We start from the raw sequence: 25,521 nt of genomic DNA on the forward strand, positions 1-25,521 counted from the left end.
GTGCTGATGAAAGTATAGGAAGAAAGAAAGGTAATACTTAGACACTGGGCAGAATTTTAGAGCCTGAAGGTTAAAGAAAGTCCAGAGGGTTTCCAAGAACAATCAAGACTAAGAATGACATCAAAATCCTTACCACCAACAATGGAAACCAGTAAATCGTGGAGAAATATCTTAAAAATCTTATAGGAAATGATTTTAAATCCGGTCTTACTTATCATTCAAGTGTAAGGGTAAAATACTTTTTCTAATATGTAAGAACTCTGAAAACTTATCAGCCCTAAAGCTATATGGAATAATTCCTTGAGGACATAACTCCCGCAAAATAAGTAAGAATCCAGGAAAAAGACAAGTATGTTAATATAAGAAATAGTGTTGGGCAAAGACGTCAGAAAAACTGCTAAGACTGCTTAGAAAAGGGCTTCCCAGGTGGCACTAGTGGTGAACAACCTGCCTGCCGATGCAGGAGATGTAAGAGACGCGGGTTCGATCCCTGGGTTGGGAAGATTCCCTGGAGGAGGGCATGGCAACCCACTCCAGTATTCTTGCCATGGACAGAGGAGCCTGGTCGCAAATTCCATGGACAGCATGGTCCACAGGGTTGCAAAGAGTTGGATACGACTGAAGCGACTTAGCACACATGCATGCTTAGAAAAAAATGATGAAAACATAAAAAGGTAAAAGAAACAGAAACTAGTACTAAAATTTAAGATGACTTCATTAGGTAGTGTTAGGAAAAATAAATTTGAAAGCACGCTATGTTCCTTCTCGGCTTGAATGGAGACGGTGATTAACTGCAGACAATAAGATGAACATGTAAGTTTAAACCTATCTGTTAACAATTTAAAAGTAGAAACAGAATGTCCAAATTCTCTCACTAGATAAGACAGAGTGAATATGTGTGGGACTGATTATTCCAATAAAAATGCAGGAAAAAAACCAATCCCAACGAACAGAAGAGCTTAATAAACAGAAAACACAAAACAAAATATTGGTTACAGTAATCACAATAAATGTGACGGTATTAAGTTTCCCTAATTTAACAGGGAAATTTAATTTAATTTAAGCCAAATCCAGTTTTAGTTAAAAATCACCATCACCTTCTCAAAAAGTTAAACATAAAGTTAGTTACTATATGACTCACTGATTTCACTCCTAGATACAGACCCAAGAGAAGTGAAAATATATGTCCATACAAAAAAGTGTATGTCAATGTTCACAGCGGCATTATTCATAATAATAAAAAACTGGAAACAATTTAAAGGTACATCAACTGATAAACTGGTAAAATCTGGAATATATCCAATGAAATATTATTTAGCCATAAAGTACTGATTCATGCCACATCACAGATGAACTTTGAAAACATCATGCTAAGTGAAAGAAGGCAGTCACAAGGGCTGCGTGCTAATGCGTGCTCAGTCGCTCAGTCGTGTCCGACTCTGTATGCCTCTACAGACTGCAGCCCTCCAGGCTCCTCTGTCCATGGGAGTCTCCAGGCAAGCATACTGGAGTGGGTTGCCATGCCCTCCCCCAGGGGATCTTTCCAACCCAGGGATCTAACCCACGTCTCTTATGTCTCCTGCGCTGGCAGGAAAGTTCTTTACCACTAGTAAGATGGGAAAGTCCAAAACCTGGGAAGCCCAAAAGGTTACTCTTTAAGTCCATTTACATGAAATGTCCAGAACAGGCAAATTCACAGACAAAAAAGCAGATTTGTGTTTGCCAGGGGCTGGGAGAAAGAAGGACAGGGCAGTGACTGTTAATGGGTACAGGTTTTCTTTCTGGGGCGATGAAAATGTTATGTAACCAGTGGTGACTGCATAACTTTGTGAATATACTGAAAATGAATTATATACTTTCAATAGGTGAATTTTACGGTATGTGAATTCTACTTCCATTAAAAAAAAATTACTACCCCAAGAAAAACAGAAGTCCAGCTAGATACTGGTCCTAAGGAACATAGCTGAAATCAAGTAACTGTTAATCTTTTTTTTGATAGTATATTGAGGTTGCATACTTCTATTCCTCAAAAAATAAGGATAAGACTGGGAAAATTATTAAAAACAACCACTTCAGGGTGCTGGAAAATAACCAAATGCAAGTAAAAATCTGAGAAGTGTTCATCCATGAACAACTGCTATAAGCATAGGTTAGAAATTGTGGATTTATTGTCTTCCAGGGAGGAGGTGTTTCCATAACTCCTCAGTTCAATGAAAACTCAACAGCTTTACTGGCTGAAGGTTACAGATTCAGCCTAAGGGTTTAGAAACAACAGAGCTACAGAAAGGCTGAGATCATAAACACACCACCTCCCTGGCTGACTGCTAAAGATGCCTGTATATGGATCATCCCAGAGTCTGGCAAAAGTGGAAAGCTTGGGAAGACTTGTGAATCTGCTGTGCCTTTGAATATGTTCTGATTCAAAAACAGCACAGGCGGTAAAAGGTAGAAGACTTACTGACTTCAGGCATTTGAGCTCTATGCGCAAATCATTGGCTGGCCACTAAGCTAAAAAAGCTCAGGTGAGACCCCTAGGGAGGCAGCTAGGATTAGGGAATAAAACAGAACCTGAGTAAAGACAACAGCAGCTATACAATGAGAGAGCGAATGAGAGAGAGAGACAGACAGACAGACAGACACACAACACAGACACTGCAGTGTGAATCTAGGCAGCAAGCCTTCAGAAGAACAAACAGAATCCAGACACACTTTATTACATACACCGCTCAGTTTTTAACCAAAAAAATAAGATGTGAAAAACAGAAAAGTGTGACCCATACTTGGGAAAGAAAGTAGCCAACAACCTGAGTCTGAGTGGGCTCAAATGCTGAATTTATTCTATTAGCAAGCAAAGCCATTATTATAAATGTTTAAATAATTTAAGGAAAAGATGCTAATGATGACTGAACAAATGTGGACTTTAAACAGGAGAACAGAAACTATAAAAAGAATCAAACAAATTTTAGAGCTGAAAAGCACAATAAATGGAATGACAAATTCATCACATTTAGCTAAAAAGACTTGAGATGGTAAATAAATCAATGAAAGTAAATAGAAATTATCCAAGCTAAAGAACAAAGATAAAGAATGAAGACAAATGAACTGAGTCTCACAGAGACCTGTGAAACAGTCTCAAGCATGCCTGGATAAGTATAACTTGAGTCCTAAGAAGGAGAGAAAATGAACAGAAATAAGTGAAAAAACTTTTTTAAGCTGGTGAAAACCCTTAGCTTATGGCTTAAAGAAACTCAAATCCCAACAACCTATTGAAAAATTTCAACTGCCAAGCAATACATTTTATGCCCATTATTAGAACAAAAAAGAAAGAAGGAGCAATGATAGAATGGGGGAAATATGGAAAAGTCTTACTTTAATGAAGTTCAATTTATCTTAAAAAATGTTCAGTGCATTTAATAGCCTAAGAAATCATTGCATACTCCATGGTTGCAAAGATATTCTCTTATGCTTTCACCGATCCTCTTATCTTGAATTAAATTTTGTGTGTACTATGACATAAGATGAAGTTCACTTTCTGTGTTTACCCAGTTGTTCTAACACCATTTGTTGAAAATACATTCCTTTCCCAATTGAACTGTCTTGACACTTCTGTCAAAACTAAACTGACCATATGTGTGTGTGTCTTTCTGGACTCTTGACTGTTTACCTCTAGCTTTTATGTCAAAATCTCAGACTTGAATATTGTAGCTTAGTCTTAGTCCTTCAACTTTGTTCATTTTTTTCAACACTGCTTCAGCCATTGTAGTCCTCTGTTCCCCCACTGACATCAATTTTAGAATCAATTTGTCAATTTTTACCAAAAAAACCTTGTAGATTTGTAGTGGGACTGTGTTAAAATCAAGATGAATTTGAGAAGTGACTTCTTAAAAAATATCCAATCTTCAAATCCACAAACATGACACATTAAAGAAAAAAATACTTCAGAGACCTGTGTATCAAAATGTGTGCTCAGTCCCTAAGTTGTGTCCAACTCTTTCATGACCCCATGGACTGTAGCCCACCAGGCTCCTCTCTGTCCATGGTATTCTTCAGGCAAGAATATTGGAATGGGTTGCCATTTCCTCTTCCAGGGGATCTTCCTGACCCAGGGATGGAACCTGCATCTCCTGCATTGGCAGGAGGATTCTTTACCACTAAGACATCTGGGAAGCCCCGTGTGTCAAGATAGGAGCAGGTAAAAACCAAGTACTGAGATTTGTGTTTAAAACATCATGAAAACTTCTTTTATATTGTCCATTGATTATATGAGCTAGAATACAGATAGCATATGGAAATTGTGTAGGCTCTACATACATATCTGTGTATAAAAGGTCATCCTCAAGTAGACAAGATCTAATCAAATTTGGAGAACACATATGGGATTTCAGAGATGAATTTGTTCATCATATATTATTAGTAAGCTTGGTGGAAATTTTAGAAAGTGGTTCTTAATTTAGAAAACAGCATATCTGGAAGACATGGTGTTTTCTGAAGAATACCATTTATTACAAATTAATAAATGCCTAATGAGAGCAGTAAAAACATGGTCCTTACCCACTGAGGATCGTGAAAGACTAGGGTGAAAGACATAAAAGTAATGACCACACACTGTGACAGAAGTTACCACTAACATGCTACAGAAATATAGTAAGAGAATGCCCAACTGAAGTAGCCAGAGCTTTATGAAAATGACTTCCATAAAGAGCTGACATTTGATCTGAGGCTTAAAGGACAACAAATTACACAGGTAAAGAAGGAAAGAAAGATTTCTAGACAGAGCAAATGCAAAAGCATGAATGTAAAAGAGCACAACTGAAAGGAACTTCAAGAGTCAACCTGGCAAAGCGACACACGGAGAATGCAAAAGATGAGGCTGCACCGAGAGATGGGAAAAGGCTGCAACGTGGGTAACATCTGATTACAGCATACAACTGGAAGAACTACTTGTAGAAGATGACCACATTACAGTAGAGCAATATAAAACCGTAATCACAGGCACACAGATCCATCCAAACTGTCAAGGTAATCATGGTGATAGCTGGACAAATGAATGCCCTATGATATTCATTTACCACGTTAGTTTTGTGATATTGAAGATTAGTTGCTTACTCTGCTGGACCATGGAAAAAGCAAGATCAGATCAGATCAGTTGCTCAGTCGTGTCCGACTCTTTGCAACCCTGTGAATCACAGCACGCCAGGCCTCCCTGTCTATCACCAACTCCCGGAGTTCACTCAGACTCATGTCCGTCGAGTCGGTGATGCCATCCAGCCATCTCATCCTCTGTCGTCCCCTTCTCCTCCTGCCCCCAATCCCTCCCAGCATCAGAGTCTTTTCCAATGAGTCAACTCTTCGCATGAGGTGGCCAAAGTACTGGAGTTTCAGCTTTAGCATCATTCCTTCCAAAGAAATCCCAGGGCTGATCTCCTTCAGAATGGACTGGTTGGATCTCCTTGCAGTCCAAGGGACTCTTGAAACATGTAAAATATCATGTATGAAACAAGTTGCCAGTCCAGGTTCGATGCACAATACTGGATGCTTGGGGCTGGTGCACTGGGACGACCCAGAGGGATGGTATGGGGAGGTAGGAGGGAGGAGGGTTCAGGATGGGGAACACATGTATACCTGTGGCGGATTCATTTTGATATTTGGCAAAACTATTACAATTATGTAAAGTTTAAAAATAAAATAAAATTAAAAAAAAAAAAAAGTCTTCTCCAACACCATAGTTCAAGAGCATCAATTCTTCGGCGCTCAGCCTTCTTCACAGTCCAACTCTCACATCCATACATGACCACTGGAAAAACCATAGCCTTGACTAGATGGACTTTTGTTGGCAAAGTAATGTCTCTGCTTTTGAATATGCTATCTAGGTTGGTCATAACTTTTCTTCCAAGGAGTAAGCATCTTTTCATTTCATGGCTGCAGTCACCATCTGCAGTGATTTTGGAGCCCAAAAAAATAAAGTCTGACACTATTTTCACTGTTTCCCCATCTATTTCCCATGAAGTGATGGGACCAGATGCCATGATCTTCGTTTTCTGAATGTTGAGCTTTAAGCCAACTTTTTCACTCTCCTCTTTCACTTTCATCAAGAGGCTTTTGAGTTCCTCTTCACTTTCTGCCCTAAGGGTGGTGTCATCTGCATATCTGAGGTTATTGATATTTCTCCTGGCAATCTTGATTCCAGCTTGTGTTTCTTACAGTTCAGCGTTTCTCATGATGTACTCTGCATGTAAGTTAAATAAACAGGGTGACAATATACAGCCTTGACGTACTGCTTTTCCTATTTGGAACCAGTCTGTTGTTCCATGTCCAGTTCTAACTGTTGCTTCCTGACCTGCATATAGGTTCCTTAAGAGGCAGATCAGGTGGTCTGGTATTCCCATCTCTTTCAGAATTTTCCACAGTTTATTGTGATCCACACAGTCAAAGGCTTTGGCATAGTCAATAAAGCAGAAATAGATGTTTTTCTGGAACTCTCTTGCTTTTTCCATGATCCAGCGGATGTTGGCAATTTGATCTCTGGTTCCTCTGCCTTTTCTAAAACCAGCTTGAACATCAATAAGTTCACGGTTCACATACTGCTGAAGCCTGGCTTGGAGAATTTTGAGCATGACTTTACTAGCGTGTGAGTGCAATTGTGCGGTAGTTTGAGCATTCTTTGGCATTGCTTTTCTTTGGGATTGGAATGAAAACTGACCTTTTCGAGTCCTGTGGCCACTGCTGAGTTTTCCAAATTTGCTGGCATATTGGGTGCAGCACTTTCACAGCATCATCTTTCAGGATTTGAAATAGCTCAACTGGAATTCCATCACCTCCACTAGCTTTGTTCGTAGTGATGTTTTCTAAGGCCCACTTGACTTCACATTCCAGGATGTCTGGCTCTAGGTGAGTGATCACACCATCGTGATTATCTGGGTCATGAAGATCTTTTCTGTACAGTTCTTCTGTGTATTCTTGCCATCTCTTCTTAATATCTTCTGCTTCTGTTAGGTCCATACCATTTCTGCCCTTTATCGAGCCCATCTTTGCATGAAATGTTCCTTTGGTATCTCTGATTTTCTTGAAGAGATCTCTAGTCTTTCCCATTCTGTTGTTTTCCTCTATTTCTTTGCATTGATTGCTGAAGAAGGCTTTCTTATCTCTTCTTGCTATTCTTTGGAACTCTGCATTCAGATGTTTGTATCTTTCCTTTTCTCCTCTGCTTTTCGCTTCTTTTCTTTTCACAGCTATTTGTAAGGCCTCTCCAGACAGCCATTTTGCTTTTTTGCATTTCTTTTCCATGGGGATGGTCTTGATCCCCGTCTCCTGTACAATGTCACGAACCTCATTCCAGAAAAACATCTATTTCTGCTTTATTGACTATGCCAAAGCCTTTGACTATGTGGTTCACAAACTGTGGAAAATTCTGAAAGAGATGGGAATACCAGACCACCTGACCTGCCTCTTAAGAAACCTATATGCAGGTCAGGAAGCAATAGTTAGAACTGGACATGGGAACAAGAGACTGGTTCCAAATAGGAAAAGGAGTACGTCCAGGCTGTATATTGTCACCCTGCTTATTTAACTTCTATGCAGAGTACATCATGAGAAATGCTGGGCTGGAAAAAGCACAAGCTGGAATCAAGATTGCCGGGAGAAATATCAATAACCTCAGATATGCAGATGACACCACCCTTAGGGCAGAAAGTGAAGAGGAACTCAAAAGCCTCTTGATGAAAGTGAAAGAGCAAAGTGAAAAAGTTGGCTTAAAGCTCAACATTCAGAAAACAAAGATCATGGCATCTGGTCCCATCACTTCATGGGAAATAGATGGGGAAACAGTGGAAACAGTGTTAGACTTTATTTTTTTGGGCTCCAAAATCACTGCAGATGGTGACTGCAGCCATGAAATTAAAAGATGCTTACTCCTTGGAAGAAAAGTTATGACCAACCTAGATAGCATATCCAAAAGCAGAGGAATTACTTTGCCAACAAAGGACAGTCTGTCAGGGCTATGGTTTTTCCTGTGGTCATGTATGGATGTGAGAGTTGGACTGTGAAGAAGGCTGAGCGCCGAAGAATTGATGCTTTTGAACTGTGGTGTTGGAGAAGACTCTTGAGAGGCACTTGGACTGCAAGGAGATCCAACCAGTCCATTCTGAAGGAGATCAGCCCTGGGATTTCTTTGGAAGGAATGATGCTAAAGCTGAAACTCCAGTACTCTGGCCACCTCATGCAAAGAATTGACTCATTGGAAAAGACTCTGATGCTGGGAGGGATTGGTGGCAGGAGAAGGGGACGACAGAGGATGAGATGGCTGGATGGCATCACTGACTCGATGGACGAGAGTCTGAGTGAACTCTGGGAGTTGGTGATAGACAGGGAGGCCTGGCATGCTGTGATTCACGGGGCCGCAAAGTGTCGGACATGACTGAGCGACTGAACTGATTACTAAGTGGGCATCAAATTTTAACTAATTTGAGAAAAACCCTTAAAACTGAGAGAATTCTAATTATTTTTCTAGTAAATTAGAAAAAGAATCTTTTATTTGATTCTAAGTGACAGAAATACTTCGTTCAGAATATTAGTATCCAGTAGGAGCAAACAGTGGAAGACTCAATGATTTAAAGCTATGTTACAGAATATCTGGGAGGCACTCTTTGAAACACCAAAGTCATAAAGTGTAATAAGAAACTACTTAACTAGCAGTCTTAGCTATGCAGAAAATTGCAAGGAACCAGGAAGTAAGCAAAACATTTGCAGAGCAACCAAAGGGAGAATCCAAAGCCTATGTATTTTAGTCACAGAGGAAAGTCCTGAAATGTTCAAAGCCTTTTAATCATATGCATAATTTTAACAAACACAGTACCTACATCTTTACTCACAGTATATTAGCAGTAAAAATGGAATTGGGGGTAAAGATGGGAGTGAGATGTTACATTACCATTCACTGACAGCACAAGAAACTTAAGGTGACAGGCTGAACATAAAGGGGACAATGAAAAACTGTATAAAGCAAACACAGGAACACAAAATAGCACAGCAGTCCAAGGCATGTAGCTGGGAAGTAAACAGCTGCACACATCCATAAGCAGCCCTGAAAACATCACTAAATCAGAGTACTAAATGATAATTAACATTATCAATGAGAGCCCCAAGTCATCTAGAAAATGTTAACTTACGTTCAATGAACTCTTTTTTAGAAGGCAGGGAAGCATGTAATACATTTTGGAAAAATCCAACAAAACAGTTAAAAACAAAAAGCATGGGTGCTTAAAACTGTTGGCTTTGGTAAATAATCTCGAAACTTCATGTAAGAGAGCTCATTCCTCCAATGCCATTCCAACATGTTAAATTTCTTAAGGCCTGAAAATAATGGAACTTCCAATGTGTCTATTCTATAGCTTAGACCAATCTAATCATTCTACAGAATTTTATCCTCCTAAGATCACTGGATAGAACAGAAGTTCCTAAGAACTGTGCATAGCCTCTGGAACTATGAACTTCCTGGAATTATATGTGAGACTTTGTGTCTCTTGTGTGTACATGTATTTTTTTCTAGAGGAAAAGGATCTGAAACTATCATCTGATTCCTAAAGTCTTAAAGCAAAGACTTCAGAATATTGGTTTAGATTAGAAAATACTTTAAACGAGGAGAAAATAGCCAATTTATTCATAGAGAATGACTAACTTATGAAAACATAATCAGCATATTACACCAGCTATTATTAAAATGTTACTATATATGTGAGAGCATTTATATAGTATTCAATATAAACTATAACCACTAAAACTTTAAGAAATGTGTAGCTTAAAGAATGCTGTCTGGAAGTGCAGGGATGCAGCCTGTTGATCTTTAGTCATTAGAATATTCATATTCCACAACAAAACATCTAGGTGCCTAAAAATATAGTGCATCTGGCTTCATGTGTCTTACTACTGTATTTGGACATATTTGGTCATTCTGGCTAAAGATTCTAAGGAATTATGAAACAAAATTTCTTTTCACTTTCCTCCTTAAGAATCTCTACTGAAGCACCCATACTTAACTGAAAGGACATTCTCTTGAAAGTATCTTATGTCTAGTGTTTATCATTTCAGAATTTATACCAGACACTCTTCACCTAACAGATTTCACAGATTAACCAAGACTCCATTTCCTCTGTGAAACATCCTGAGTGATGCTCATGAGACACTGAATCCTTGTGGCTGCTAGGGTTCTATTAAGCTTGTACCCTTTGATTTCCACTGGTTAGGCCGTTTTGATTACAGAGTCCACTAGGTTTGTTCCCAGACTTTATGCCATTTTTCCATGCTGTAATTATAATTTACTTAACATTATGTAAAGTGACACAGTAAGTGACACCAAGAGGCAAATATTTATCTGAAAATCAGGCACTCTGAAAAGCTCTTCAAAAAAGGAGACCAGCACCCACACAAATCAAATTGATTTATATGATTGTGAGACAGTGGCAAAAGCTTAGGGTAACTATTATGACTCTAAAAGGATTCTATAATTGGATCACTTTTCAAGTATTTATTAATAATTTCCAGCTTCACTTTGGAGAAATCAACCAAGAAAAAGATCTTGGCTCTCTATCAAAAGACTGGTAAACAAACATATAACTACTTAAGCTATGCATGCATCTTTTGTTCTTGTTGTCTTAAAGTGATTCTTGCTTTAACTGACCTTTTCGGCTAAGTGACGCTTTGGGTCCTGATCACTTCAAATAGAAGAGATTTTACTGTATGTGACCTATGATCAAGATACTAAGTTCTTGCCAAGATATCAGAGGCTAGTGGCCTTCTATGGATAATGCTTTACCCCAAAGGAATACACTCAAAAGGCAGAGATGATAAGCATTATGTCAGTCCACTGAGGGACAAACTTTCCCTCTCTGAAACTCTCAAATCACACTATAGGAAGATGGCTTTCTTTACCCAGAAAGACAATTTGTGCCTTTTCAGGAGGCAAATTACTAGAATTTTCATCTTAAGAGTTAGCCGGGCTAATATAAATGAATGAATGTTTTAACTGAATAGGAAACACTGTCTATGGTATAACTGTGGGAATTTCTGGCAAACTACTGAAACACTCTCATTTATTAGAAACTGATTCTTACCAATCTGATTCTGGAAGTTAAAGAAACCTCTAAGTTCTAAAATATCTAACTGTTGTTCCTTATATACTAATTTAAAAAAAAATGGATTTACCATGGGTTTTTAGAAAACAGAGCATACTGTAGGAACATCATTTTTAAGTAACACAAGACAGTCAATGTAAGAGAAAAAATGTTATTTACATGGTGTCATTAGTCACATATTTATTATATTTTTAGGGTGTATGCGTCACTGTAAGAAACCATAAACTATTACCGTTAGTAAAAAGGTTCACCAGTCACACTGAGCAGCGGGAAAAGACATCTTCACTGGGAAGCAGGAGGAGACCCCACAGAAAGGCATAAACACAACTACCTGGCTGCTTGTGGTAGGTGAGCTCTCTGCTTGTTAAGCAGAACCACCGTTTCTTGAAATTCTTTTTTCCAATCCGAGTTCTTCCCTGAGCTCTTTTATACATCTCACTGCCAAAACAACAGATGTAAACATTTAGCTACAAATATTAAAAGAATTAATCCAAAACAAAAAAAAAATTTGCACAGTCATTTCCTCTTTTAATTTTAAATGACATGAACAGTTGTCAAAGACTATATTAAGTAGATGAAACGTCTTTGCCATCTATAACTGCTACATTTATTTTGGCCATACTAAGGGAATAAAATCTTCAAATAACTTAATATTTACAACTGTCCTATCCAGAACTAAAAAGGCCAAATGAGTAATTTTCCCCTTTAACTTTCAATGAAAACACTAAGACTGAACAATGCTGTTACTTTTTTTCAAAGTACTCTAACACCCACAATCTCACTATTTTTGAAAACAACTCTCGCACTGTATGGAAAGAAGTCATGTCCGTATGGCATGAAGTTAATAGGACAGTGAGGATGAATTACCTGACTGATGTTATGGGCAGTTTTAGCACAGAACAAAACCCAGTCTTCTTTACTTCTGCACCCATGCTCTTTGTACTTACTTACTGTCTATACTGAAATATGACTTTAATATCTAATTTCATTAAATTACCCTTCTTTCAGGTGCACAGGCTCACTTGTACCACTGGATTCTTTAGTTTCAGTAGATGAAATTTCATCCAAGAACTAAATGAAGAAAGGGGCAAATGTTACACTTTGTGATAAGGTACGTCATAAATTCAGTTTATCAGTGTCACAGATAGATAATATAGTGAAGTTCTTCATTACGGAACAAAGCAAAACACATATTTAATTGTAGAGGAGACCCCAAAATACAGCTTAAAGTTACTTAAAACCCAGAATATGTGTCCCTATAGGAATAACTCAACCCACAATCCCTTAACTGCAACTCTGAAACCTATACAGTTCTGAGTACACAGACCTTTTTGCTTCTGATTTACAGTAAACTCACTTACAGTAACTTAACGTGAACTGGGGAAAGGCTATTTAAAGCCTGTATTTATCCTACTTAGGGTGGATATTCACTAATATGCTACATAAACATTGATATGTTTGATTATGGGGTGTTATAATGTGAGCCCCTATAATATATAGCATATACTTATTATCTTTCAAAGCTCTGAAAAACTGAATTCTGAAATACTTCTGTTCCCAAAGATTTTTGACACAGGTTGTGAACCTATATTGTGGGTCAGGGATCATCAAACTATAGTTCAGCAGGCCAGATTCAACTGGTTTTTGCAAGGCCCACAAGCTAAGAACATTTTTAAAATTTTTAAAGAGTTGTAAAATCATAGCGAAATATGCAGCACGGCCTTTTACGTGGCCATCAGTCTGAAGTATTTACTCACTGGCCCTTACAGAAAAATTTGCTGACTTTTATTATATATAATTGACTTCAGCCCTCAGAGCTAATATTTTCAGTTATGACTAAAGTATAATTTGGGTTCTCTGGAATAACCTGGAAATCTAATAACCATTTATAAACTTCCTATGGAAAATGTGAGAATGTGGTGGCTCAAGAAAATCTGGATTACCCAAATCCAGCAATGGCAAACCACCCAATGAGCAGCATTCGGCTTCATGAATATGTTACCTCAACTGGTCAACAGATTCCTGACATGTGGCCTTCTCTTCATAGCAGAGGAAAATTCAGGGTTCAGGGACAATTCCTGTTCTTAGAAAAGACTCCTATTTTGCCCCACAAGTGAACTATTTGTTTAGTCCTTGTTTTTTCCTTTATACTTTTCTGTGTTGTCCCGCTTAGGGTTTAAAACAAAAACAAAGTACATTCCAGTAAGGATGACAGTGAATAATCTAAAGTAGAATTTGTGGGCACAGTCATTTTCTCCTAAGACTGGCTATCGAGTGCCCATGAGAATCTCCATTTGTGGTATTTTCCAGTATAATGTTTACTTCAAGTTTGCTGGAAGAAATCTTGGTAAGTAAAAGAACAAGGACAGAGTTTCTTTTGAAGCATATGTGGGTGACAAAGAAGAAGTATTCAAGGGAACTAAAGAAGTGTCCTATTACGTCTTCAGTTCTCACAAATGGACCATCCACTAATGGAGTGATAAAGAATTACTTGAATATTTTATTTCTTAGTGTTTGCCTGTGGGCACTAATTTTCTTATTTAATATTTATTATTTATTTATAGTTATTAAATTTATTACTTATTTGTTATACTGTTAAGGAATATGAGGTAAATATAAAGCAAAAGGAAACATAATAATTAAGGTAGACTCTAGGCAGGGTGAACACAGGCCTCAATTTGTTCAGGGCCATTCTGTCTACAACTTTGGTCCTGGCATAATCAAAGTACTTCTTTTTATTCTTGAAAACTTTGTAGGTTTGGACACTAAATTATATGGTCAACCTGTTTATAGACCTATTCTGGTATTCTTCCTAGACTTTGTGGAAATTAAGTATAGGATTCAGAGTTATAAACTATTCTCTTCTGGAGCAGTGACCAATGTCATTAGTGAGAGTACTACTAATTAAATAAGAAATTGGGTTTCATAAGCTTTTGCTATTCCTAGTGCTGCACATGTCTAGATTTAGCCAGTAAATAATAAAATTCATATGTTAGGGCAAAATATCCTATACAAATCTGAGACAGGAGATGTACCACAGTGATAGTTCACGGGAACATGAGTGGGTGACTCAGAGCAGATCATGAGCAGACTAAACTCCTGACACCCTTAAATACTTTCTCCACTGACATTACCCACTACACACATTCTGATGATTGTATCAGCAAAAAGAAATCAGATGCTGCCAGAGCCTAGGTCATGGAAATGGAAAAACAGCCCCCAAACAAAAGACAGTACATTATAATCTTGCCAACAGAAGTCTGCCTACACTGTCCCACAACTGTTTCAACAATGTCCTAAAAATAAAAAAGCCAGCTTGTTCTTTGCATATTCTTTTTTTTTTTGAACGTTTTTTAGCGTGTGTTTTTTTTAAAGGGGATATGTGAGTTACCTTTTTTTCTTTTAAATTACTTATTTATTTTCCATTTTGGATGTGCTGGGTCTTTGCTGCTACATGTGGGCCCTCTTTGGTTGTGGTGTGTGGCCTTCTCGTGGCAGTGGCTTCTTTTGTGGCAGAGAACAGGCTCTAGGCACACGGGCGTTAGAAGCTACAGCACGCAGAAGAGAAGTCACGGCTTGTGGGCTATGCGTGCAGGCGTCAGGAGTTGTGGCGTGTGAGCTTAGCTGTTCCGCAGGACATGGAATCTTCCCAGAGCAGGGATTGAACCTGTGTCCCCCACACTGGCAGGCAGATTCTCACCCACTGTACCACTCTGCATATTCTTTTGAAAGACTTCTTCCTCAAAAGCATTCAATCACTGCTTAAATAAATATATATATATATTTTTTGGCTGAACTTACATTGTTATTCTAGATGAAGAAGTTCCAACTGGCTTTAATTTTTTCAATAATCATTTTCATTCACGAGTCTCTGTAAGAATTTTTAAAGTGCACACACAAAAATACAAACAAAATGTGCTCTTCAACAAAATATACTCTTGGCTGCTGCTGCCACTGCTAAATCGCTTCAGTCGTGTCTGACTCTGTATGACCCCATAGACGGCAGCCCACCAGGCTCCCCCGTCCCTGGCAATCTCCAGGCAAGAACACTGGAGTGGGCTGCCATGTCCTTCTGCAGTGCATGAAAGTGAAAAGTGAAAGTCAAGTCGCTCAGTCCTGTCTGACTCTTAGCAACCCCTTGGTCACCAGTGAATCACTACAGAACTTGAATGCAATCTTTAAAATCTGACCTTGTTAGTTTGGATTCATTAAGTGAGAATTGTGAAAAATAAGACAGTACTTTCTTCAAGCTAAGCTTAGATATACTTCAAAATAACTTTCCCTTACAAATTTTTAGGGTTTTATAACAATGGCGTATTTTGTTTGGGATGACTCAGAACTAAAGACTCAGAAACTAAAAATCTTCTCAAAACATTCTCAGCTTCTAAGTATAGCAACTGTGGTTTGTTGTAGGCCTTTTGTTAGGATATTATATACTGTAGGCTTTCATACATATTAAATTAACCTTCCTCAGGTTACTAACCACAAGCCTATACTGTATATGAGATATTCAATAATTCATATATTTTTTCCCGTGTCAATTAAGTGCCCACTTTATACCAGGTACCATTAAGCCTTTCTCCCGAGACCAGAGATCCTCAATCAGAGGCAATTTTGTTCCTCAGGGGACTTTTGGCAATGCTTAGAGACAGACATTTTTAGTTGTGAAAACCGGGACTATGCTACTTGCATCTAATAGTAGAGGCCAGGGCTGCTGCTAAACATTTTACAACGCACAAAAAAGCCCCTCACAGTAAGAATTACCCAACCAAACTGTCAACGGTGCTGCTGTTAAGAAATCTTAACTCTAGATATTTATAATTAGTGTTGCTAAAACTCATTTAGGTATTCCCATAGCTAAAAAACCCATAGTTATGTATGGAGGGAGAACAGCCGCAAAAGACAGCCTTTTTATATTTGACAGATAGTTTAAATGTATTTTTTTAAACTGGGGATTGGTTCCCAGGAACAATATAAAATGTTATTTCCCTAATGCTATTTGATAAATTAATATTTCCAGAGTAAAACAATCATTACCTTTTTAACTGCCATAATATAGCCTTCTTCTTGAAACATTTTGAAAAATTCACACATGAATGTCTCTTTGAAACTTGACTAAAAAAAAAAACACACACACACACAGAACTTATATATGTTAAGTAGAGAACTAAAAATACAGAATATAATGGGCTGTATTTTTAAGCTTAGGATTAGGGCCTAAAGGGGTTCAATCATATATTTCAAGAGAGTTATGGGGTTTGGAGCTAAAGATTTTTCTCAAGAGCTGCCTGATGATTATGGCACAACAAGATAAAGACAAGGCTCTTACATCTGTTAATTAGACCCTCTACCCCATCTTAGACACATTAGTTTAAATGAAACTGTCTTCTTTAACAGGTGACTAAGATAAGACATATAAAAGACAACTATCGCATCTCTCTCTATATATATAGTTTTTTGATTTTGCTTTGTTTTTAATTTGGAAGGGAGTGAGCAGTGAGGGAGCAAGGATCATAGGGTTTAACAACATTTAGAAGTGTGAACACAAAGCAATACAAAGTAACACTCACCTTGCTTTTGGACAGACTCCCCCAGCTTCCCAAAGTCTGAATAGTTTTTGAGATAAGAGTTAATGTTCTGATTGTCTGTGGATCCTAAAGAACATAGAAAAGACACAAAAAGTCTTGTTAGGTTTTCAAGGAATAGAATTTGTGTAAAAAGTAGAGTGAATGGGCTACACTGCTCTTAAACAGTGACTCAAAAATGTTCATTCAAACCAGTTAAAACATAGCAAAAGATGGGTACAACTCACTGGACTAAGGAATTAAAAGACTAAAGAAGCCATATGTAATTGATAATCCCTCCTGAAGTAAATATATCTAATGATGTGTTACTTTTGAAAGTCATAATTTAATCAATTATTTTTTAGGGAGGGGTACAGTATGGTAGCGGAGAAGGCAATGGCACCCCACTCCAATACTCTTGCCTGGAAAATCCATGGACAGAGGAGCCTGGTAGGCTACAGTCCATGGGGTCGCGAAGAGACAGACACGACTTCACTTTCACTTTCACTTTTCACTTTCATGCACTGGAGAAGGAAATGGCAACCCACTCCAGTGTTCTTGCCTGGAGAATCCCAGGGACGGGGGAGCCTGGTGGGCTGCCGTCCATTGGGTCGCACAGAGTCAGACAAGACTGAAGCGATTTAGCAGCAGCAGCAGCACAGTATGATAGATGGGACTACCTAAAAAAAATTTTATTTACTTTTGGAATGTCAATGGCATCTACTTCTTTTTACTTTATGACTTAAAATGGCAATTTCCAAATTTTTTGTACTCAACCCACTTGTAAGCATATTCAATAATCTTATGGCTTCTGCAATCAATTGTTTTTACCACGGAAACAAAAACCTAACTTCAGCTTAGGAAATGAGAAATCATTCAGTTCATGTACGATTTTAGCAGAAAGTAACTATTTGAGTCTACAATCCAAGGTGTTTTCCAGGGCTGTCTGCTAGAAAGAAGTAAATATAAATAAAATGACCAAATAGTGTTCCCTAACAAATCCTCCTTGCTGCTGCCTTTTTTTTTTCTTTCTAATTGAGGTATAATTTACTTACAGTGAAATGAACAAATTTTAAATGTATATAGTCTGATGAGTTTTCACACATCCATACATTTTGTATAACTAATTCCTCTATCACTATATAAAAACATGTTTTTTTGTTCTGGAGATTCAGATAAACAGTATCTGCCATCAAAAGACATATTCAAGAAAATTTAGATACAGAAATGCTTTTGTAAACTAAAGTGGTTGATATTCCTTAATATTTTAGTATCACCACACTGAAAATAGACAGTGACTGTGAGGTGACGAGATGGCTAAGGATGTAAGGCAATTCTGAAAAAGAAGGAATATCTGAGATATGATAAGTTATGATATACTTATGAAATAGTTACACACCTTAATTATGGTTATTCAGAAAACATTTTAGCTACAACATCCAGGATTCCATTATATCTATAAAAGGTCCCTCCAATTCTCTGCCTTTGAAGAATATAAAATTCTTAACAATCTGCTAACAAGCTGAATTTGAACTGAATTTCATCAAGACTTCCCTGCTCAAATTTGGGTAAAACTGCATTCATCTACTTATTCCTTAATCTTTTTCAATTGGATTTTCTTCTTTTCTCCTCTACTAAAATTGACTTCTCAAAATTCAAAGAACCTCTAAATGGTGGTTCTCCTCTTCAATCACTCTGTAACTTTCATTACTGGTCCTGACAATGTCATCACTCTCAGGTCACCAGGATTATTCCTTGCTCTCAATTTCTGTAGTATGAACTGTCTGTACTGCTCACCTGGTACTAATCAGGTGCTAGATTTATGCTTGCAGTTTTAGACTGTGTCGTATGTGTTTGCCTTATTTCCCCAATTAGAAGGAAAGGTTCATTTAAAAACAAACAATAAAAAAAATAAAATAAAATAAAAACAAACAATAAAGTTATATGACAGTATGAAGCAGTCCTTCTGGCATACTGATTAGAAAGGTGACCTAAAATACAGAGTCTGTGATCAGAAGGATTTTACTGCAACCCATTTGTTATAGGGATATGCAAATCCAAGTCTGAATACAAGGCAAGGTCACATGTTCAGAGGTAGGAGTTCTGTTTCTGTCCAGAATGCCATCATGCTTTCGCTGCTCCAGAGCTCTGTACAGAACCACAGAAAAGACAAAGCACACTGGTCCACTGCAGCTACTCACAGATCATTCATTCTTTGACAAGAAAAGGTGTGTTACTACCACAGCAGTGTGGTTATACTCAGTTCTCAAGTTAAATGAGTGGCCAATGTGTAGTTGCTAAGAGGAGAGGTGGCCTTCAGAGCCTAGTTTAACTACAAAACCTCTGTGTCTCCCCTACACTGTATTAGCAAGTTTCCTGAGGGGAAGGTGTGTCCTCCTCATCAATGCCTCTCCAGGGCTGAGCACAGCATTGAATACACTGCAGGTGTTCACACACCTGACCTGCTAAGAGGCAGTAAGGAACACGGGTAAGTTCATAGTCTGGGAGGACTGAATGGGCCAGAATTCTCATTTAATCCAGTTCAAACTAAGTGAGATCAAATCGTAATATTTTAATTGTATGACCCTAAATAAGTTCTTGAATTGTGGTTTTCTAATCTATAAATGGGGCTTCCCTTGTGGCTCAGCTGGTAAAAAATCTGCCTGCAATGTGGGAGACCTAGGTTTGATCCCTGGGTTGGGAAGATCCCCTGGAGAAGGGACTCCAGTATTCTGGCCTAGAGAATCCCATGGACTATACAGTCCATGGGGTTGCAAAGAGTTGGACATGACTGAGCAACTTTCACTTTATCTACAAATGAAGATTATAACAGAACCTACCTCATAAGGTTACTGGGAGAACTAAGTTACAACATGTAAAGTACTTAGACCAAGGTGTAGTGCAAAGCAAGCACTAAATAAATGTTGGCTTTTATTATTATTACTTGCTACAAAAATCAGCAAAAAAACAATTAGATAAGATTATAAAATGTTTGGAACATAAAAGGTTATAGACTTAGCAAAAAAATACTGTATGAGAAGGAAAAAGAAACAGCAAAATTAATGAGTTTGAAATGTTAACAATGGGGAACCTGGTGTGCTACAATCCATGGGGCTGCAAAGAGTTGGACACGACTTAGTGACTAAACAACAAAATGTTAAGAAACATGTCAATCTACGTAGTGTTGATTAAGATTTAAGTAAATATGACTTTAGAACAAAAAGATTACATGCCTTAAGTTTTAAATTTCAAACATTTATAATATCTCAGGTGAATAAAAAGTAAATATGGAGATACCAAATTACATTTCAATGAAAGTTTCTACACCTTCCAGAAATGAGCCTCTTCAAATGTCTGTGAGATTTAAAGCTATCTGCAAGATTAAACCTACAACTAATGAAAGAAAAAAAAGACAACCCTGTTGTAAAGAAATTTACAAATGTACACAACAGCAGAGGGAAAAGATGATGAGCTCTCTTCCTACCCATCACCAAGCTGCAACTAGCACCAACACTGTATTACTCATGTGTAAGTATCTTTTAACAACAAAAATAATGGGACTCTCAGCCTTTTCTGAAAGAATGAAATGGCTAAGGAAAATAACCAGTTAAATTTAAGTACTGGTTATAAGAAAACACAGCCAAGTGCAACTGGCCTGTTATTTTGTTTTTTCTTATTTTAATGAAAATAAACAAAAATGGAATAAAGCTTTGAAAAGAACAACACTTACTGGATGATGAGGTCGCAAATGAAAAGTATGAGGTGATACTACTGCTACAGCAAAGAAACGAAGAAATACAAAGCTGCTCACTGCAGAATACTGAACATGAGGGTCATCTGCAGGAAAAAAATGGTGAAATGTCATGCACAAAACACTGAATTACAAAACGAAGATGACAAAAAGTATTGGAAAAAAGCATGTAAACTTAGTAGGAGATAAATATAACCTGGCTAGTAAGAACTGAGTTGATGAAATGATAGTAATGGTTATGAACAAATTAAAGGGAAAAAATCCTATGACTAAAAAAATGAAACTTGAAAAAAAAAATAGTAAGAAATAACAAAGAAAATGAAAGGCAAAGCTGCTAGGTTGTGAGAAATAGTTTAATTTGGAAAAATACCTCTTTCCTCATCTCTAAGAAGAAACTCCTGAAATTACAACAACAAAAATAAAAGTAGTATCTAGTACTATCCAGTACTCTTGCCTGGAAACTCCCATGGACGGAGGAGCCTGGACTGCAGCCTTGCAGTCCATGGGGTCGCTAAGAGTCGGACATGACTGAGCGACTTCAGTTTTACTTTTCACTCTCATGCACTGGAGAAGGACATGGCAACCCACTCCAGTGTTCTTGCCTGGAGAATCCCAGGGACGGGGGAGCCTGGTGGGCTGCCGTCTATGGGGTCGCACAGAGTCGGACACGACTGAGCTGACTTAGCAGCAGCAGCAGCACCATCCAGTAGTAATACTGAAGCCCCTAAGACTAGGACAGGAGATTGTCTTCAGTTTCGGGATACTGTTTCAGTTCCCCCTCAGAAATCTTGATAAAATCAAAGGCTGTATAACAAAATAATTAGAAATCTTTACTTTTAAAAATCTGCCAATATTACCTATAAAAATGCAGATGAACTGAAGACAACTTGTGGCTTTGATCACTCAGCTACAGCTGAGTAGCTTTCAGACTGGAGTCAACACTTAACAATCAATCAGATGGCAGAGACGCAGGTGGTGAGGGAAACAATGTCTGCATTTGGTGTGAGTAACTCTTCTGAGCCACTCAGCACGTAGTCACCAAGTCATTTACTATGTAGTTCTTTACATAATAATATACTAATATACTTTATGGGCTTCCCTGGTGGCTCATTGGTAAAGAATCCGCTTGCAATGCAGGAGACCTTGGTTTGATCCCTGGGTTGGGAAGATATACCCTGGAGGAGGGCATGGCAACCCACTCCAGTACTCATGCCTGGAGAATCCCCATGGACAGAGGAGCCTGGTGGGCTGCAGGCCATGGGGTCACAAAGAGTTGGACATGACTGAGCGACTAAGTACAATATACTTTATAGTAATATAATAACGTTTGCTTCCGTGACTGCTTCCTCCCCGCTCCCCACCCATCTTTCCAGGATAGTTAAGTACAAATGAGAAAATAATGCAAATACTTTATGAGAACAAAACTATCACTACTGGGGTCTACAGAGAATATGAAGACACGTTAATATTTCAGGCCAACAAAGAGATAGTTAAGGAAATACATTTACATTTATTTAAAATATTAAAAAATGTATTTTAGATTATCCATATAAAGAAGAATTAAACAGCTAATGCACATTGAAGGTCAAAATCCCTGGGTAGACTACAGTGATTAGTAACACACTGGAGTGCATTGGGCCCAGGTTTGAGACCCAGCATGCCTGCTGGCCATGTCACAGGCCATTTGGCAAATCACTTGACTTCCCTAAACCTACGTTTCATTAACTGATGAAGGAGAACGTCCCTGCCTCATGTGGTGGTGTGCAGGTGAGAGAGGAGCTAATTCAGGCTAGCACTGTCCTGCTCACTAAGCCCTCAATATGGTTATTATGGTCTAACTCACTATTTAAAAATAAAATCTTAGCACTTCACCCTTCTATATTTTAATGTCTCTGCCCACCCCCCTACCCCTGATATTTGTTACAAAGTCTGGGTTTAGTATGCTTGTTTCAAGCCAACTGTTTACAGCCTTACTGTAATTAGTAAAGATGTCTAGGGCTGAATTTATCTACTTGTCAGGTAAAGAATTCAGGCTCACTTTAGCTTTGGTTAATTTAGTGGAGGGGCAGATAACTGCAAACACCTGTGTGCACATGCACACTTGAAAAATATGATAAAGTAGCAAAATCTCTTCAGATGGTTACAGAAATAAACTTATAGTTTCACACAGCTGGGTAAGACTGATAATTTAAGTAGCTGCCTTATCTCCTTTACCCTCCCCCCATTACAAGCAGATCAGGAAAGAGCCATAGTAAATAAGTTTATTTACTTATCAGAGATGCATATAAACAGAATAATTTCAAGTGTTGACAACCAGAGGTAGCTACTATTAATTTTATGAAATGTTGCTAAGTAAAGCTTGGACACAGCTGCTCTTGCAAAATTAAAGCATGACAGTTATTGATATATGTACCTCAAAATTCTAGGTATATTGCAACGGAGATGTTTCTAATGTCTAAAGTAATTTCTGTAAAAACCGCTCACCAATAAAACTTTAGCATTCTCAAACTGTCAAATCTAGTCAGTTGTATGGAACTAAAAATTCTCACTATTTTGAATGCATGCAAGTGGAAAATACAGCTGGCACAAATGACAAAGGTGTTTTTATCTATCATATTTAATAGTCTTATAAGCACCCAGTATAAATGTTTACTTATATAATATGTAGTTTGAAATCTTTGCCTTTCTTAAAAATAGTGGTGATTCTGATTGGCATGTAAAAAGTTGCCATTAAATTAAATCATACATTTCATTAATGAGCTAGAACTATTTTTAAAAACAAACTGTACTTAAAACCTTAAACCTTTTACATAAACCAAATACGTAAGTCTACATAAAATCATACAGTAAAAGAAATGGCATATTTTAGTAAAACAAGGCACTTACTAGGAAATCTTTGAGTAGCCATTTGCCTTAGAGAATAAAAGATATCACACATTACAGTGGGGCAGCTCATACTTGATTTGACAATTGTACTGAACAACTTGTCTACATAGTAGCGCAGATTCTCCTGCAAGGTTTAAAAAGGTGAACATTAAGATTTTGACTTTTACACATCTTCAATACCCTTTATGGAAAAAAATGCAGTGAAAATGAGATATACTAGTCTATCTAGTATTCTAAAGCTTTGCTTCCCTTCTATAAATTCATTCAGTGAAAGGACAATTTTCATCCTGACCTCATTTAATAAGTTAGATTTAGACTAGTTAGATACAAGAGGTGAATGTATAGAAGAAAATTCACAGGAAGCAACAGAGAATAAATCAATACAAAGAGAAATCAGGGAAACAGCATTCTGAAAACTGAACGGAGGCAATGCTGCTAATAGTATGGGCATCCTGTAAGTAAAAGCACTGCTTCCCTCCAAACAGCATTACTACAACACAAGTGAAAGACAGATACACCATTAAGACCAATTTTAAAGCAGTTGTAAAGATAGCAAAGGCTTACCTTATTATTTTCTACATTATCTCCCTCTTTCAATTTAATAGGATCAATTTCACAGGATTTTGAGGATTCACATATCTGGAAAACAGGTAATTTTTCATTTAATGCTCTTTTCTAAATAATTTGGAAAAATGAAAAATTCATAGTGGCCAAAAAGTTTTTTTGGGTTTTCAATTAACAGCATAAGGAAACTTTCTGGCCAACCCAATAACTATTATTTTTCTGATCATACAAATTAATTATAAAAATTTAAACTGTAATCAAGTTTAAAACCCTCATCCAGAGATAATGTATACACCTAAAGAACTATATCAAAAAAACTTTCACATATTTGAAACTCTAGCTACAATAAATCCGGTAAGGAATAAATAATTATGTAGAGTACATTATAATGTGCATTCAACTAAAAATACATTAAAGGAAAAGTAAATCATTTATTTTACTTTAGTGTTCAGCCTTATGTTTTCAGTAATGTATAAATGGATATGTCATTGATATCACCAGATCACTTGATGGAAGAGACACTATAAGAATGACAAAATATTATTATCTGAGGTATATTCTGTACCTCATCTAAAATAGGTTTTAATGTTACTTTCAGGTAGTGCCCTCCCACTATTTTCATCATTTCATCCAGGCATCGGGTAGCCAAGGAGTTTCCTCTAAAAATTGTGTTTGCATCTCTGAAATACAAACAGAAACAAGGTAAAACCAAGTGCAATAAACAAAGGCTGTAAAATCAATAACAAGGCATTTGACTTTGACCATGTATACAATTTTAATAATTTTTACCAACCATTTAAAAGTTTGCTACTTTAAGGATTTTCACACTTATAAAAATCCCTTAACAAAAATATAAAAAAACAAGCAAACAAGAAAACCAACCTGTATTTGAACTACAAAAGTAGTGTGTGTCTCTAAACAAGTGTTAGACTTGATAGGAACCGGAAGCCATCTGATTGCTTTTAATAACACATGTGCATCAGTTCAGTTCAGTCGGTCAGTCATGTCCAACTCTGCAACCCCATGAACTGCAGCACAACAGGCCTCCCTGTCCATCACCAACTCCCGGAGTTCACTCAAACTCATGTCCATCGAGTCGGTGATGACATCCAGCCATCTCATCCTCTGTCATCCCCTTCTCCTCCGGCCTCCAATTCCTCCAAGCATCAGAGTCTTTTCCAATGAGTCAACTCTTCGCATGAGGTGGCCAAAGTATTGGAGTTTCAGCTTCAGCATCAGTCCTTCCAAAGAACACCCAGGACTGATCTCTTCACAGTCCAAGGGACTCTCAAGAGTCTTCTCCAACACCACAGTTCAAAAGCATCAATTCTTCGGCACTCAGCTTCCTTCACAGTCCAACTCTCACATCCATACATGACTACTGGAAAAACCAAAGCCTTGACTAGACGGACCTTTGTTGGCAAAGTAATGTCTCTGCTTTTCAATATGCTATCTAGGTTGGTTATAACTTTCCTTCCAAGGAGTAAGTGTCTTTTCATTTCATGGCTGCAATCACCATCTGCAGTGATTTTGGAGCCCAGAAAAATAAAGTCTGACACTGTTTCCACTGTTTCCCCATCTATTTCCCATGAAGTGATGGGACCAGATGCCATGATCTTTGTTTCCTGAA

At 37.6% G+C, this 25,521-nt stretch overlaps 1 protein-coding gene across 5 annotated transcripts in view; it reads right to left on the minus strand.

Moving 5' to 3' along the window:
* The window catches only part of RASA2 (RAS p21 protein activator 2), a 126,276-nt gene that overhangs the window by 10,903 nt on the left and 89,852 nt on the right, over positions 1 to 25,521 (minus strand). For 4 of the 5 annotated variants that reach the window (XM_055569498.1, XM_055569500.1, XM_055569503.1 and 1 more), the window contains exons 12-19: positions 24,457 to 24,571; positions 23,892 to 23,966; positions 23,328 to 23,451; positions 20,421 to 20,527; positions 16,697 to 16,780; positions 16,164 to 16,241; positions 12,124 to 12,197; positions 11,455 to 11,564 (exon numbers count right to left, since the gene is read on the minus strand). In XM_055569498.1, coding sequence (XP_055425473.1) covers positions 11,455 to 11,564; positions 12,124 to 12,197; positions 16,164 to 16,241; positions 16,697 to 16,780; positions 20,421 to 20,527; positions 23,328 to 23,451; positions 23,892 to 23,966; positions 24,457 to 24,571 — 767 coding nt within the window. The remainder of the gene's footprint in view (positions 1 to 11,454; positions 11,565 to 12,123; positions 12,198 to 16,163; positions 16,242 to 16,696; positions 16,781 to 20,420; positions 20,528 to 23,327; positions 23,452 to 23,891; positions 23,967 to 24,456; positions 24,572 to 25,521) is intronic. The other variant, XM_055569499.1, reaches the window with a different exon arrangement.

This window comes from Bubalus kerabau, chromosome 2 (assembly GCF_029407905.1).
Source record: "Bubalus kerabau isolate K-KA32 ecotype Philippines breed swamp buffalo chromosome 2, PCC_UOA_SB_1v2, whole genome shotgun sequence".
Classification (NCBI taxonomy): Eukaryota; Metazoa; Chordata; class Mammalia; order Artiodactyla; family Bovidae; genus Bubalus; species Bubalus kerabau.